Source organism: Sander lucioperca, chromosome 6 (assembly GCF_008315115.2).
Source record: "Sander lucioperca isolate FBNREF2018 chromosome 6, SLUC_FBN_1.2, whole genome shotgun sequence".
NCBI classification, from domain to species: Eukaryota; Metazoa; Chordata; class Actinopteri; order Perciformes; family Percidae; genus Sander; species Sander lucioperca.
The window spans coordinates 19,566,514-19,581,650 of record NC_050178.1 but is presented as its reverse complement, the minus strand read 5'-3'; the positions used below and the strand labels follow the sequence as shown (position 1 = coordinate 19,581,650).

General features: G+C 41.2%; 1 protein-coding gene across 12 annotated transcripts in view; it reads right to left on the bottom strand.

The window, feature by feature from the left end:
* Positions 1 to 15,137, bottom strand: part of ptprt (protein tyrosine phosphatase receptor type T) — a 447,834-nt gene that overhangs the window by 224,593 nt on the left and 208,104 nt on the right. For all 12 annotated transcript variants that reach the window (XM_036001937.1, XM_031277206.2, XM_036001938.1 and 9 more), the window contains exon 11: positions 9,993 to 10,102. In XM_036001937.1, coding sequence (XP_035857830.1) covers positions 9,993 to 10,102 — 110 coding nt within the window. The remainder of the gene's footprint in view (positions 1 to 9,992; positions 10,103 to 15,137) is intronic.

Sequence of the window (15,137 nt, the reverse complement as noted above, 5' to 3'; positions counted from 1 at the left end):
ATGTAGCTGTCTGTGTCTGTGTGTGTGTGTGTGTGTGTGTGTGTGTGTGTGTGTGTGTGTGTGTGTGTGTGTACCTTCAGTAGTAGACGTTATAAGCTTTGAGTCTGGCATAAGAAGCCAGCTGAGGTCAAATCCACAAACAAGCTACTTGTCAGTAAACAGTTTTCCCAGCAGAGCCGGGCGACTGTTAGTGTTAAAGGCCAATTCTGTGTTCCACGTGTAAACTAAGGGTTTGGCTGACCTTTCAAGAGAGAGAAAACATAAATTGAATCTCCAAAACTGATTGGTCAACCACTAACACACTAGACAACCATGACATTTGATTATGTCTTGTTCTTTACATCAGTAAAATGGGCCAATATTGCCACTGATCATCAGTTAAAAAAACAACTGAAATGCTTATTTTCATCAGTGAGTCAAACTCTCATTAATGTTGTAGAAAAACTCAGGATACTTGACTGCTGGATACATGAAGGTTCGGGACACTTTGACGACGTACACACAAGCATTTAATGGAATCTCAATCGAGGAGAAATTAGGCAGGCAGTACAGTTTAACCACGGTGTGTTATCGTTTAGTGCCTTCCCAACTCTGAGGGTCTGTGTGTCTTCCCAGATGCATATATCCCTCGCTCAAGCTGTCAAGTTTGTGTTATGCCAATTTATTAACACAAAAGATGCCCACCTAAAACCTAGTTGAGTCTATATCTCTCTGGGATGTATGCTATCTGGTCTATCGTCTTCAGCGGCGCTAAGCACCGGGAAAAGCTGCGGTGCCTCTGCAAAATAGCCTCGGGAAGGAATTTGTTTTGGTGGAACATGTTTACGTTCAAAAGTTGTTTTAGTCGTGCAAAAGAAAACTCAGATTGGACAGATAGTCTAGCTAGCTGTCTGGATTTACCCTGCAGAGATCTGAGGAGCAGTCAACCATAGTTCTCATAAATCCACCGGAGTTTGCCAACACAAAGAAAGAGGAAGGTGAGGGAAATCCAGACGAAATGAGGGACATCCGGTGGAATTTCCGTCGGCAACAGAGCAATCACGGAAGTGGAACGTCATGGATATACACTACCTGACCTGTGATCTAGAAATGACCTAATGTTATCTAAGTTTTCCTTTGTCTCATCTTATTACAACATGGCGATTCCACCACAATTATTGTGTGACTTTAATTGCAATTCATTTTGTTGGGAAAGATTACAGATGGGTCATTTACAGCTTTAAAATCAGTGAAAATCTGGAGTACTTTCATCCACTCTAATGTTTTATTACAAATATACAGATATGTTCAACTGCACAAACCTTAAATTCAGGGTATTTTTTAGGCCATTCCAGTTTCTCATAAAAGCACTAAGTGATACTTCAAGTGCTCGAGAATGCATGGAAATCTGATGACCTCCGTCTTCCATGTTTGAGTCGTCGCATGCCCTGTTGGATTTCTGCGGCGCCTTTAACTTCCTGTTTTGCACTGAAGCGAGCTGAGCCGCTGCTATTGCCCGGTAAACACTGAACAGAAGCGACACCACCTCAGGCCTCTGCTGCTCCCCTAATGAGAATCAATCATTCCTTTGTTCAGAAACCAGCGATAAGGGAAGACAATGTAACAACTATATATGTCTGCTGTTTCTACAGAAATCAACAGCTTGGAACACAGTAACTCACTGAAATAAATGCCAGACTGCTTGCCAGTATTGATCTGTGTGATTGATTAAAGGCCCTACTTGAGGAGAGAGGAATTGGAGAGTAAAGTTATTCACACACAAGAACAGAATAATACTGTACTAGTAGCCTATCCCTTTAGTGTGTTGAATTAAACAGCTCCAAGGTTTGTCAGCAAAACATTCTTATATTTTTCCCCAGTCTCGCTGCTGGATATTCAGCAGCTGGAGAGTTGACTGCTTTGAAGTCTTCTAAATGACAAAATAGGTAATTCAAATGTGGTTACATTTATGAAACTATAACTACTTGGTTAAGGGTAGAGGCTGATTGCCTTTATGATTATAGAAACCATGTTGACCAGTAGGCCATATCATATCCCCCTCCCCCTCTAGCAAAATTACGAATCCTACTATGGCCACACCAAGACCCGCCCTACGAAGCAGCTCGATTGGTTGGGGTTAGGCATTTGACGTTAAGTGGTTATGGTTAGGATAGCCGATTGGTCAGGGGATAGGACCTGTACAAATGGGGTTACGTTACCTTGCGTAAGCATGGACGCCTGGCCAATAAATGCTATTGAAGGGCGGGTATTGGCGTGGCCATAGTGGAATTCGTAATATTGCCCCCCTCTCCATCCCCTAGTAGCAGAGAGAGTGCAGGGGCAGTGGGGATGTTTAGGTAATTTGGTTAGTCTAGTCTGCCTGACTCATTGATTCTTTATCTGATTGAGGTTTGTGCAAGTTAGAATCTATGGCCCCGACCATGGCTCTGAAATATCAGCAGCTAACTGCTGTGTGTTGATGTATCCATGGCACTGTCCGTGGTGCTGAAGTGGCAGACGAATTTGGAATTGCAACTTTAACTTTCAGTGCCGCTCTTCTGTCAGTTTTGTCTCGGATTTGTAATATTCTCTAAACCAGAGATATTCAACAGGGGGTCTGTGACCCCTAAGAGGTCCTCAGACTTAGTGCAGGGGGACCTCCAAATTATGTTTAAAAAAATTATGTTTTGAAAGTTTATTTTTTCAAAAAATAAGATAAGTCTGAAAAGATACATTAAAATGAATTTTAATAGCAAGATAAATTAGCCTATTTGTGAAAAACAAACAAACATATAATGTACACATTGAAGATAACCTTAATAGGTAAGTTAGCCACTATGGTAGCCGTACAGTTAAGCTTAAGGAGTCACTGCCATTCATTTCCATCCATCCGTCCCAGTTTAATGCAACTTAATTGCAGGTCTTACTAGCAGAAAAAAGCAGAAATGGATAAAGAAAAGGATCTTTTGAATGGGAAGTTGTGTTTCAAAGCCCTTCCAGATGGTTCTCTCCACAAGACTAAAGTTGTTTGCATGTACTGTCGAGTTACCACCGGAGTAGTCCAGTCTCAAATATCACTTGAGTATTGAAAACTTGAAAAATATCCCTTTTAAAGTACATTTAGAACAGATAAATAATGCGTGATCAATTTGCGATTAATAGCAACTTAACTAGGACACTCAAGCCATTAATCCAGATTAAATATTTAAATTGATTGATAGCCCTAATATATATATATATATATATATATATATATATATATATATATATATATATATATATATATATATATATATATATATACAAATATAAAAATGTTCGCATAGCATAGCAGCTTTTCCAATTCTGTAGACCTTAGGCCTCCACACTCTCTCTACTCTACACTCACCCAAATGCACAAGACAGTACACCTGACAGAAGGACTTAGTGTAATTCTGAGCTCCCTGTGTCTGACTGACTGCTTTGGATTTTCAGATTTTACATAAACTCCATTTATCTACACAAAACAAAGAAGGGCAATTCTTATAAACAAAGTAGATTTGGAAACAAAAGCATTACAACCTTGGGGATGTGGTGTTCTCCAGGTTAGGTTGAAACATGACAATCGTTGACTTGTCAAACCAAATCAGAAAAGCTCTGATCTCATGATTTGCCTCACTGCTTCATTCTAATCAATGTTAGCAGCAGCATCTGTTAGACTCGCAGGGGTTCAGGAATAACTCCGCAGAGACCAGCAGGGAGGCGAGCTGGCTAACAGAGAGGACCTGCGATGATGGTCTGATGAGGCATTCAAAGAAGGGATTGACAAGGTTATGACCAGTGTGAGTTTGAGTGCTTTTCTCCTCTCAGTACAGTAACTGCCAATACATGTGAATTATCTGAGGGGTCATAGAGGGCAGGTTGCAGGAAGTCTAACATGGGAGAGAAACCACTTGGTTGTACTATTGATAGTTTATTATAGTTTGACATTTCGAATTAAAATGATTATAAGAGAGCAGTTATTTTGTATTCAATCATGAGGCATCTCTGCCTCTGGTTTTTAAACCAACCATTGTAAATTCCTACATCCAAGACCTAAATGCAGCTACATCCCAACTAAAAAGATCTACTGCCCAGTTTAAGAAGATCAGGGTGAAAATCCTGTATCAAACTTGGTCCAATCTACTCTGTGCAGGAAAGACTTGAAATTAACCGTTTTGTCTACTTGCCCTTCATTCACCGGTCGCGCACATTACTTTGGATTAGAAGTTTACAGCATGACAAATACGCCACCTGATTGGCAGTGACCACCCGGAATGGGCGGGAGGGTCGAATAGACTCATTTATCAAGGATTTTGTTATGGCTGGTGGAAAGGTCTACTCTGACTGGGGCTAAATGTCAGCACAGAATGACATACTGATCAGATTAATTGCCAATTAAATGTGCCATGCCAATATAAGAAGATCACAGTAGAATCTGGCATTAAATGAGTCTAAGCTGCCTGATCTCCAAATGTTTCTGGTATTTAAAGTGTATGTTTATCCAACCCATTCTCATAAACGGGTTCGTATGATATCCTACGAAATGAAGCCGACTGCCGGCCGATCACCTGACGACTGGTCACAGGACAGTTAAGTTTAGCGGTCTTTATAGTTAAATTTAGCCAAGAAGAAGAGTTACTGTGAGCCGGGTACAGAGCACTGTCAGGGGACGGTCGTTCCAGCAGCTGTTGCTAATAAGTTTAGCCGACAAAAGGTGACTTTAAGCCGGTCAAAAGGCACTGTGAGGATTGCAGTTGTGAAGCCGACAAAAGGTGACTGGCCTGCAGTGACGATAGTTACGTTTAGGCACCAAAACGACTAGTTAAGATTAGAAACAAGATTTTTTTTTTTAACCTTTATTTATCCAGGTAAGTTGATTGTTTGCGACGACGACCTGTCACATTCACACAGTTACACCTTCATACCTGGAAGCTGCCCAGTACAACCACAGTCTGATCTGCTGGCCACTGAGCAGCTCCACTGGAGCAGTTGGGGTTAAGGGCCTTGCTCAAGGGCACCTCAGTGGTGGTAATGGGGGAGGGACAAGCGCTGCTCTTTCACTTTCCCCACCCAGATTTTATATATATTTTATTTTATATATTATATTAAGTAGATCTCCTGGGACACAAATACTTGTTTCCTGGCTCAAAGTCTTGTGTTTTCCCCTGAACTTCTCCCGGGACATGAACTCTGGTCCCCCGCTTCAAAGCCCTTTGTTTTAGGACCCACCCAACCATCCATCCCCCTGACCTCCTCTCTACGCGGTTCTTATAAAGCCGTAGTCATTGTAGGGCATACAGTGATAAATACGTGGAATACATACGAATTACGGCGCATTACTTTTCATAGCAAAATGTATGAATGGTTCATGACAACAACAGCCTCGCTTAGTATAGCAATTTATTCCTTAAACTTTAAATCCAAAATGGGAACCTTGTTATTAAAGAAATCACAACAGATTGCAGTGCTTGATGAATCCAAATTCTACAGACTGGATTGTCTGTATTTCAGAGATGATAATCAATACAAGTCACTTCTGCAATTGCAAAGTTTTTTGGTTTGTTTGTTTTTGTTTGTTTGTTGAAATGAAGAGAAAGAACAGAATTGCTGAAGTAGTTTGCTGCAGATTTTAGAACAAAAATGCTTGAAATCATCTCCGTATTCCTCTCTCCCACCCACACCTCCATCCACCCTTCTCACTTCCTCCCTCCATCACATTTTCCCCAGACACCATTTATTCTTTCTCAGATGAATAGAACAAGAGAGAGAGAGTGAGCGGGGGCATGGGTTGGTCCTTTTAGATCTCACCCAGATGTATCCTTTAATCCTGTAATTAGCTGCAATTATAGTAATAGAAGCAAGAGAGATGAAGTGATCATATTTGCACACGGAATTAATTCATGTAATCATGCTATATGGTGAATAATGTTTCTTTCGGGCACATTTCCGCTTGCTCCTTTGAGACATGTTTCATGTCATTCTCCTTATTTCTCCTCACAACTCTCCACCCAATCTATCTCATCGCCCCCCCCCCAACCCCTCCCCCCCTCCACTTTAATTGTCCCATGTGTAATTCATCTGGTTTCCATTCTGAAAAGCTAGGGAAACAGAATAGGGGGAAAAAAAGAAAACACAAGAGACAACAGAGCAGGATAGGACATAACAAGAGCCCCTTTAGATGTTGCAGATGATGCCTTTAATCCTGTCAATAGCTGCAATTATAGTAATTATCTCTAATAGCAGCGCATTGTGTCGAGGCTCTGATATGTTTAACAGATGATGCCGAGTCGTGCCGCTTTCGCCGGGCAAAGAGGGCAGGGAGCTTAGATTCACATTAATGAAAGGGACAATAAACAATGAAAAATTGATGATGGTGCCAGGACGTTTATGAACTGCGACGAGTGTTTTTCAAGCTCTTGGTCCAGGTCAAATGGAGATCTCAGAGATGGTACTGAGCGGTCTTTTTTACTGCTCAGAAAGAGAAGGGCCTGGAGCTTGATGTTAGGACATACAGAGGGTTTGGGCAATGTGATGGGAGGAAGATGCCGTCAATAAAAGGTGTGCTTGCGTTGGAAGATGTGTTAGATGACTTAAATGCGTGCAGCTAAAATGCATACCAACATATATTCGACAATCGAGCTGAAAAACTGCAATGAAATCTGTAAAATGCACATTCAGCAAAGAAGTTTGTTCGACGATATCTTCCATTATCCAGGGTTTTCAAGGATAATTGTCTCACATCCGGCGCTGATGGATGTTCCGCCAGATGTCCCAACCTTCCGCTCTCTGTGTGTTGCCGTTCTCAAACTCCGTTTCATTCAGAAAACAACAACAAACTTCGAGCTAGCAAGCTACACGCTGAAAATGGCACGTTTTGAAGAAAATTTGAATCATGCAATGAGACAGGCTTGCTTGGTTCTTTCGGGGAATGATTGTAAAGATTTACAAAGAATATGTTTATGGCATTTACTCTCTAACTGTGAAAGTGAAAAAAAAAACCTCTCCGTCCTGAATAACCGAGGCTTACACACATGGCGTTTTTTTAACTCTGCATGCATACACACACACACACACACACACACACACACACACACACACAGACGGACTTATATCACTTTCTAGCTAACGCATTTTCGCTACACACACTCCCGACTTCACACATTACCTCTCACACACACACATTCAGAAACTTCAGAACACACTCCATCACTGACAACTTCACTAACTCCCCACACACACACACACTTTTCATCACTTGCTCACACAATCACTCAGAAACTCACCAACTGATTTAAGAACACATTCCTTTGCTTGGTACTTCACCCTCTTTCACTCAAGCACACACACACACACACACACACACACACACACACACACACACACACACTAATAGCCCTGCCAGGTCTTAGTGTGAGGTAGCTCCTTGATGCAGTGATATAAGAGGCAGACAGGAGGCACAGAACGGGTCAATAATTCATTAGATAGAGGGCTCAACTCAACTTCAACCCGAATAAACCGCCTATAACCACACACACACACACACACACACACACACACACACACACACACACACACACAATCACAATCTATCTCTCACTCCCAAACATTGTCTCAAGGACTGTCAAGGGATAAGTCTCTTTTCCACTTTCTCTTCATTTTCCAAGCCCTACTTTTCTTATGTCCTTCCACAAGAATTGAAACGCACATCTTAACTGGTGCTCATATCTAAAGAAAATTAAAATTTTAAAAACAGAGTTTCTGTACCTGCTTTTGCACACCGCTGGCAGGTCATAATGGTAACAAACATGTGTTGTATCCAGAAATAGATAGGATCACATAAAATTTGATATGAGCACCAATTAGGAAGTGTTAATAATTTTTTTACATAGTTCTAGTTAGAGATCAGCATCAAACCTGGGATCAAACCTGCAGCCCTCTGCTTCACCGACAGTCTCACTCCTAGTGCGTCAAAAAGTGACGCTTGGTCAGGTGCCTTTGGCGTTGGTTAATGATGCAAAAAGTCTCCTTTAGCGTGTAGCCCTTTGGCGTCATTTTTAGACGAGCTTGGTCGGGACTCTTGGCGTTACTTTTTGACGCTCTGGGTTGTGACGTACGTGTAACTGACGTGCAGCACAAGAACAGGACAGTTAGGTTTAAGAAAAGATGGTGGGCGGGGTTACAAAATGTACGTTTCAGTGACACACGGGACACAAACCCCAACCAACCTCCTTAGACAGATTTGGGGTCTCTCGTACTACCCGCTGTCGTTGTTGCTCTTAAAACTACGTCACCTTACAGACTCTAAAAGATGATTTTTACGTCGGTATCTGACGCTGAGAGCCACTGACCAAGCCACGGGATTTGACAAGTTGGGAGTGAGAACGGGTTAGCTTCACACACTGTCAAGACCCAATAGTTTCAATCCACGACGTATTAAAAGAGTATTCATCAAGTGAGCTTCTTTCTAATAATAATAATAATAATAATAATAATTGGCAATGACCTCAGCAGCATTGGGTATGTGTATGAGGCCAGAGCCACGCAGAGGGCAACGGCCATTCTGGCTAACATCACTCACCTACTACACTCACTGAGTTTTGCCTCCTACCATCAGGAAGGAGGTATACCTTTCGGAAACTTGCCAGGTCTAACAGATACCTGAGATCATTTGTACCATCAGCTGTTGGGTTTCTCAACAAACTATAGGTCATCTGCCATCCCTGACCATGTCACAGCACATATTTTTTTCATTTATTTGCATATAGTGTGCATGTGTATTTATGCTCTTATCTATCTAGTATCTCATGTTTTTATGTGTTTTTGTGCGAATGTGTATGTGTTGGCTACCTGTTGTGAACCAAATTGCCCCTTGGGGACATTAAAGACATTTCAACTTCAACTTCAACTTTCTTACTTTACAAACATATTAATTTAAAATGTCAACTTAATTAAGAAACACCCAAATGTAATTTCATAAGTTTAGTCAACGCATATCGGGACAATCACAACTCATCATTTTAAGTCAAGAGAGGTTCAATCATGAGAGAAGGACCAGAAATTGCAACTACAAAATTTTGAGTTAGCTTGATTATAACAAGGATATAACATAAATTGACAAGCCTATCTAGTTGCATTTGTTAACTGTTAAAGTTCATTTGCTTTCACTTAATTAAGAGTTTTTAGGACATCTCTGTATCTAAAACTATTTTATTATTATTCAAATTTTTATTTTTATTTTTTAAGATCATTTTTTTTGTGCATTGTAGGTCTTTATTTGACAGGACAGCTGAAGACAGGAAAAGGGGAGAGAAAGAGGAAGTGACATGCAGCAAAGGGCCGTAGGACGGAATCGAAACCACGGCCACCACGGTAAGGACTGAGCCTTTGTGCATCGGGTGCACGCTCAACCAGGCGCCCTGTATTTTGGGTTTCTACTAGTACATACTTACATGCTTTAATGTTAAAAAAACACATTATTTTCCCTACTGTCTGTCTGTCTTTTCATACTGTCCGTCTGAAACGCTCCGTTTTAGCGCCTTTCTAAAAGACCGGTCTGCTCTGATTGGTCAGCGATTCTGGGTCCTCTGAATCTGCGCTCTCAGCGTCTCTGAGCCGTCATTGCAGCCGGGGAATGATTGTCACACCACTATAGAGGCACTTTCTACCTACATATAGTATAGTTGTGACATCACAACCATACAGAAGTACTGACGGCTCGTTTAAAGGCACAGATTTTAGATTTTTTGATACTTTCACAGCATTTATACTGTACCTCGATCTGCTTATAATTAAAAAAAAAAAGATATGGAAATCTCACTTTTTACAAGATGGGACTTTTAACAAATTGCACCTCATGAACTGGCACTCACTATATTTTAGGTCCACATTTTCACACTTTGAAGCTTTCCAGTATGGTTTTAAACCAATAACCTGTACCAGAACCTTGGAAAGTTGCCACTGAGTGTGATCATTGTGAGAAGTCTTTGACTGACCTCGTACAGTGTGATGGCCCCGTTGGTCTCGTTTGGAGCTTTCCACTGCATGAAGATCTTCTCTTCATAGGGCGTATTCTGCAGAGACTCCGTTGGCACTGAGCCAGGCACTGCAGAGACATAGAGCACACGCAACATTGGAATACAATTTGACATAAATGAGTATATTTAAGCTGTAGGTCTGTATTGAATGCAACTGAAGTCTTGGCAACAACTGCACTTAATACTATAAAGTTTGAAATAAAATGACCATTTTGATGTGTGATAACAAACAATTTCCCTTCGTAGTGTAAAGCAGACGTCCTGCCAAATCTAACTCGGTGGTACAAAGTGCCAGTGGAAGCTGCGAAACATCTCAACACAAACACATTCATTAGTAACTTTACTAGAATCTTGGAATAAAAGTGTTAATGATTTGCTGCCATTACAATGCTCTACTTTACTAACAACGTACAACAATGATTTATATATGCAATGAAACCAACCTCTGGTGCAGCCCTTAAACACACCATGAAAGATGTGTAGATTCTGTAGTACATTAAGTCTTTTATATTTGATCCATATTTTTCATAGACTCTTTGATGTATTTTGTATGTCTTTATTTCTGTGTATTTAATGTGTAACTCTATCTTGTCTCGTAAGGCATGGATACCTGAACCGAGCCCGATGGGTCCCGACAGGTCCCAACGGTACCCGACGGGCCGGGCCGGGTTCGGACAGATATTTAGAAATTATGGTTGGGTTCGGGTCGGGCTCGGTCACATCGGCGCAATAAGGCATTTGTTGTAAAATGGTGCTGCGGCTCCTTTAAGAGAGCTCAGTGTGTGTGTAAAGTGGGCAGAAAAGAGATAGAGAAAGAGGAAGCAGACGTGTAGATGCGACCGGAGCAGAGTTGGTGGAATAAGTTTAAATTTTGTACACAGTGTATGCGGTGTCTGAGATAAACCCCAGACTGAAAGCCAAATTCATTCATTTGCTCACCAGAAACGGGATTTTAACCCCAACGTTATTCATTTTATAACGTCAGCCCTGGAGGTAACGAGTCTCCCCTGGTTTTCTGATCACGGTCGGAAACGAAGCAATCAGGAAAGGTTAACACATTGAACATTTTAAATTAAACAGCTTATTAACGTGCGCTCGTTGCCCTGTGTGTGCTGATGCGCTCATCTGTTGACATTTCCGAATGCCTTCCTATAGTTGCTTAATAAAAGCTTTCCACACACACAAACGTACATGTATCATTAGTATGAGAAAAAAATGAGATTTTAACTGTGTCGGGCTCGGACATAAATATCTTAATGCCTGTCGGGCTCGGGCCGGGTTCGGTCACGGTTCTGTCGGACGCGGCCCGGCTCGGACAGAAAAATTCGGCCCGATCCGGACTCTATTGTCTCGCACATTTTATGCCTTCTCTTGGCCAGGTTGTCGTTGCAAATGAGAATATGTTCTCAATCTGCTTATCTGGTTAAATAAAGATTAAATAAAAAATAAATAAAATACAGCAAAGTATACCCATATATATATATATATATATATATATACATACATATCTATACTATGGACATATGGACATATCAGAGAAATCGTGTACACAGTCATCATCCTGCAGTCAAAAACATCCATAAACATATTACTTCTGATAAAAGAAAGGAGTGTGTATGTGGACACCGAAGCAAAATATTGAGTTGAGTTCAGTATGAAAGGAGAGTGCGAGTTTTTTTTTTTTTATATCATTTAATTCTGTTACTTAGTTTGGAGAGAAAAAATAGCAGGGAACCTACTCATCCGAAATATTAAGTTGCTGAAAATCTAATTTGGAGATTTTCCTTATGAGACAGAATGAAATCTGCTGCTCGCTCCAGAATTTTATCATGAATGATGTTCTCAATAATTATGTACGATAGGGTATTCCATTATATGTCTTCTATTCTGAAAGCCAAAGTCTCTTTTAGATATATCAGGCTACTTTCTGAAAAAAGGTTGAACAAAGATTTCCATCAAACAAAGACTGTTGGTTATAAGAAATGTAGCTGAGGAAACAGATATTTAATGTGACACTTAATAGTGCACTTCTCTTTTATCGTGAACACACTTTAAGTTTAGCTGGTGCCGTGCTCATCAGTCATTCGATTACATGAAAATGTTGTGGATAATTGTTGTGTGCTTAATGTCATTCCCTGATGAAGCAGCGAGAAAATGATCAGAGCCTCTGCCGGGTTCCTAATCAGCGTTTTGAAGACCACATCTCAGTTTAGCTGTGAGTTTCGTCTTATAGGTATTGCTGCAATATTGAGCAGCTCAGCTGTGATTTGTCGAACAGGAGACAGACGAGCTGTAATGATGTCATGTAGAGATGAATATTGTAGACGGTGAATAATGCAACAACTGCTGAGACTAAAATGACAGCAGCCATGGTGATTTTTCTTGAGCTATGGGCACATTTCCTAACGCACCGCTGGGAACCCTACCTTTAAATCACACTCATTTGGATGGAATGCCTCAAACGAAAAGTCTATTACCTCCCAAAGTCAATTACTAATTCAATGTCAATGGACCAACTGTCTTCTGTCACGGGAAAACTTTCACCTGATGTCTAGATGCTCCGATTTCCATTTTAGGGAGGCTCAGTGCACGTTGTGAGCACTTTGAACGGTGACCGTTTTTTTTTCTGTTGCGCCAGCTCTTTAATCAAGCACATTAGACTGGGAATGAAACAATGACTTTGAGATTAAAGTGTCAACATCAAGCTTGAATGTGATGCTGTTCAAAATAGTACTATATAGTTGGGCGGCATAGTTAACCTATTGTTCATTTTGTGATAAAAGCACCAAAATTGGTAAATGTTTAGCTCAATTCCAGAATTCCAAACAACGCCGATATTTGACGCTCTGGGTCTGGACCAATTTGGCGTCATTTTTCAACGTGCAGGGTAAAACCACTTAGTTATGGTTAGGGAACGATCGTTGGTGGGTTTAAAAAAATTTACGTTTCAGTGACACGCTGGACAAAAACGGGGTACGAACCCAGGTCTCCTGGGTGAAAGTCCTGCGTTGTTTGACCCATCCACCACTCCAGCCTGCCCCTTACGCAGATTTTCAATCTTTCATACTACTCGCTACCGTTGTAGTTCTTAATACTACGTTATCTTACAGCGCCGCGGTCGAGCTGCTGCTCTGCCCGGTGCGTTCCATAACGTCGCTAAAGGGTGATTTATGCGTCGGTATCTGACGCTGATCACCAAGCGTCAGAATTTAAAATAAGTAGGAAAATAAGTGTCACTGTCCCAAAACCTATGAAAAGCAGCTGTCCATGTTTATAGATATGTACTGTACAGCATCCTGAAGACATCACTTCGCAAACCACTGGCAGGCAGACTTGAGGAAAGGTTAGTACCTGCCTGTAGGGTTATACTGAGCAGTCAGAGTGCTGCACATCTCTCCTGTCAACTACACAGCGAGGTGCACACAGGTTTACTACAGAACCTTGACTCATTATAGTAAAACCTAGGATGAGACAAGCTTTCACACATTTTTATGAAGAAGTGTCTGACACCTTGTCAGGGAATGATGCTGTCAAACACCACGTTATGTTACACACAAAAACAGACCCACACACACAGTTACACACAGACACATTCGCAAACACATGCACATAAAACACTAGACGCAAGAACACAATAGTGCTTACTGAGATACAAGTGTGAATTGTTGTAAATGTTAGGGAGAAGGAGACAGACAGCGCCAGGAGGGACACCTGACTGCAACGTGTTAAAATGAATGTGTGTTTTTGTGTGTGTGTGTGTGTGTGTGTTTTGTGTGCCTCTCCCTCTCACTTCTTATATTTGTTCCTCACTTTACTCCTACTCTTCATGATCATTCGGCACTCTCAGGGATATTTTCTACCATGTGTGATATCTGACATTTAATCTGTTTGCTACGGGCTGTGCGTCATTTTGGTGATGTAGGAAGTTAGGTTTATTCTGCACTCAATGTAAGTCATTGTGGATGAGAGCGTCAACTGCAGTAAATGTGGGCAATGTAACACACAAACGAGTCTGACAGAGGCAGGAAGCTTTCAAAGCTCATTGTCTGATGCGCATCAAGTGAGAACATAGTGAACGTTCAGCCGTTTTACAGCCACAAATTGAATATAACAAAAAAAGACGGATGCGCCACAGCATTTCCATTTACACTTGAGAACATTATCCATCTTTCTTCAAAACATCAAGGAGGTTTGGGACGGCCTCTGCTGTGGGGACTTTCAGAGCCCTCCTGCCATTTTTCAAGCAATGGAACTGTGACATAGCCTGGCTTCAAGTTTCAAAGCATCATGCTGAGAAGGGACCATTTCTTTTGGATAGCACAGGCTTTAATTGGAAACCTGCACTGTTACTTACAAATCACTGTCCTCTTGTTTTGCAAACCAGCCTTCTAGCCTCAGACCCCCTGACAACATTCTCAGAGTAATCCATACCATCCAACCGTATGAAAACGTATGCACAACAATTTGTATGATATCCTACGAAATGGAACAATAAGATCTTTCATTAGATATCTGAGTTAATTCTGCAGAGTCAACTCAAAGTTGTTTAGAGAGTGTCTGAGTCTTATATACAAGTCGTCCACCCTTTCCTCCACCAATCACAGGGGTTTGGCGTTCACCCCGGACGTTTCTGTAGGGTTCCGATAGCAACTCCTTTAGGAGGTCAGGTCAAGCGGACCAAGAATAGCTGCAGCACTGATGAAGGATATTGGATATTACAGACCATTCTTAAGAGCAAGGTTTCACGCAGCAATAGCACAAACACAAAGATGAATACAGCCAATAATAGAGCTAATTATAATATACCTAAATGATGAAAAGTACGAAGTTTTTTCTACGACAAGTACTTTCTATTCATATTTGGTACATTTTGGTTGTCCATAAAATGAATGACACTTGAAGAAGCTTGTCAACTGCAAAACATAGTGTGTTTATCCATTACATACTTGAAATAAGGCCATTATGGAAAAACTTCCTCGGACGAACAAGTCAAGGGTCAACATCCCCACATGAAGACACACACACACACACACACACACACACACACACACACACACACACACACACAATAGCAGCAGAGTGTCAGAAAAGTCTGACAGAAGA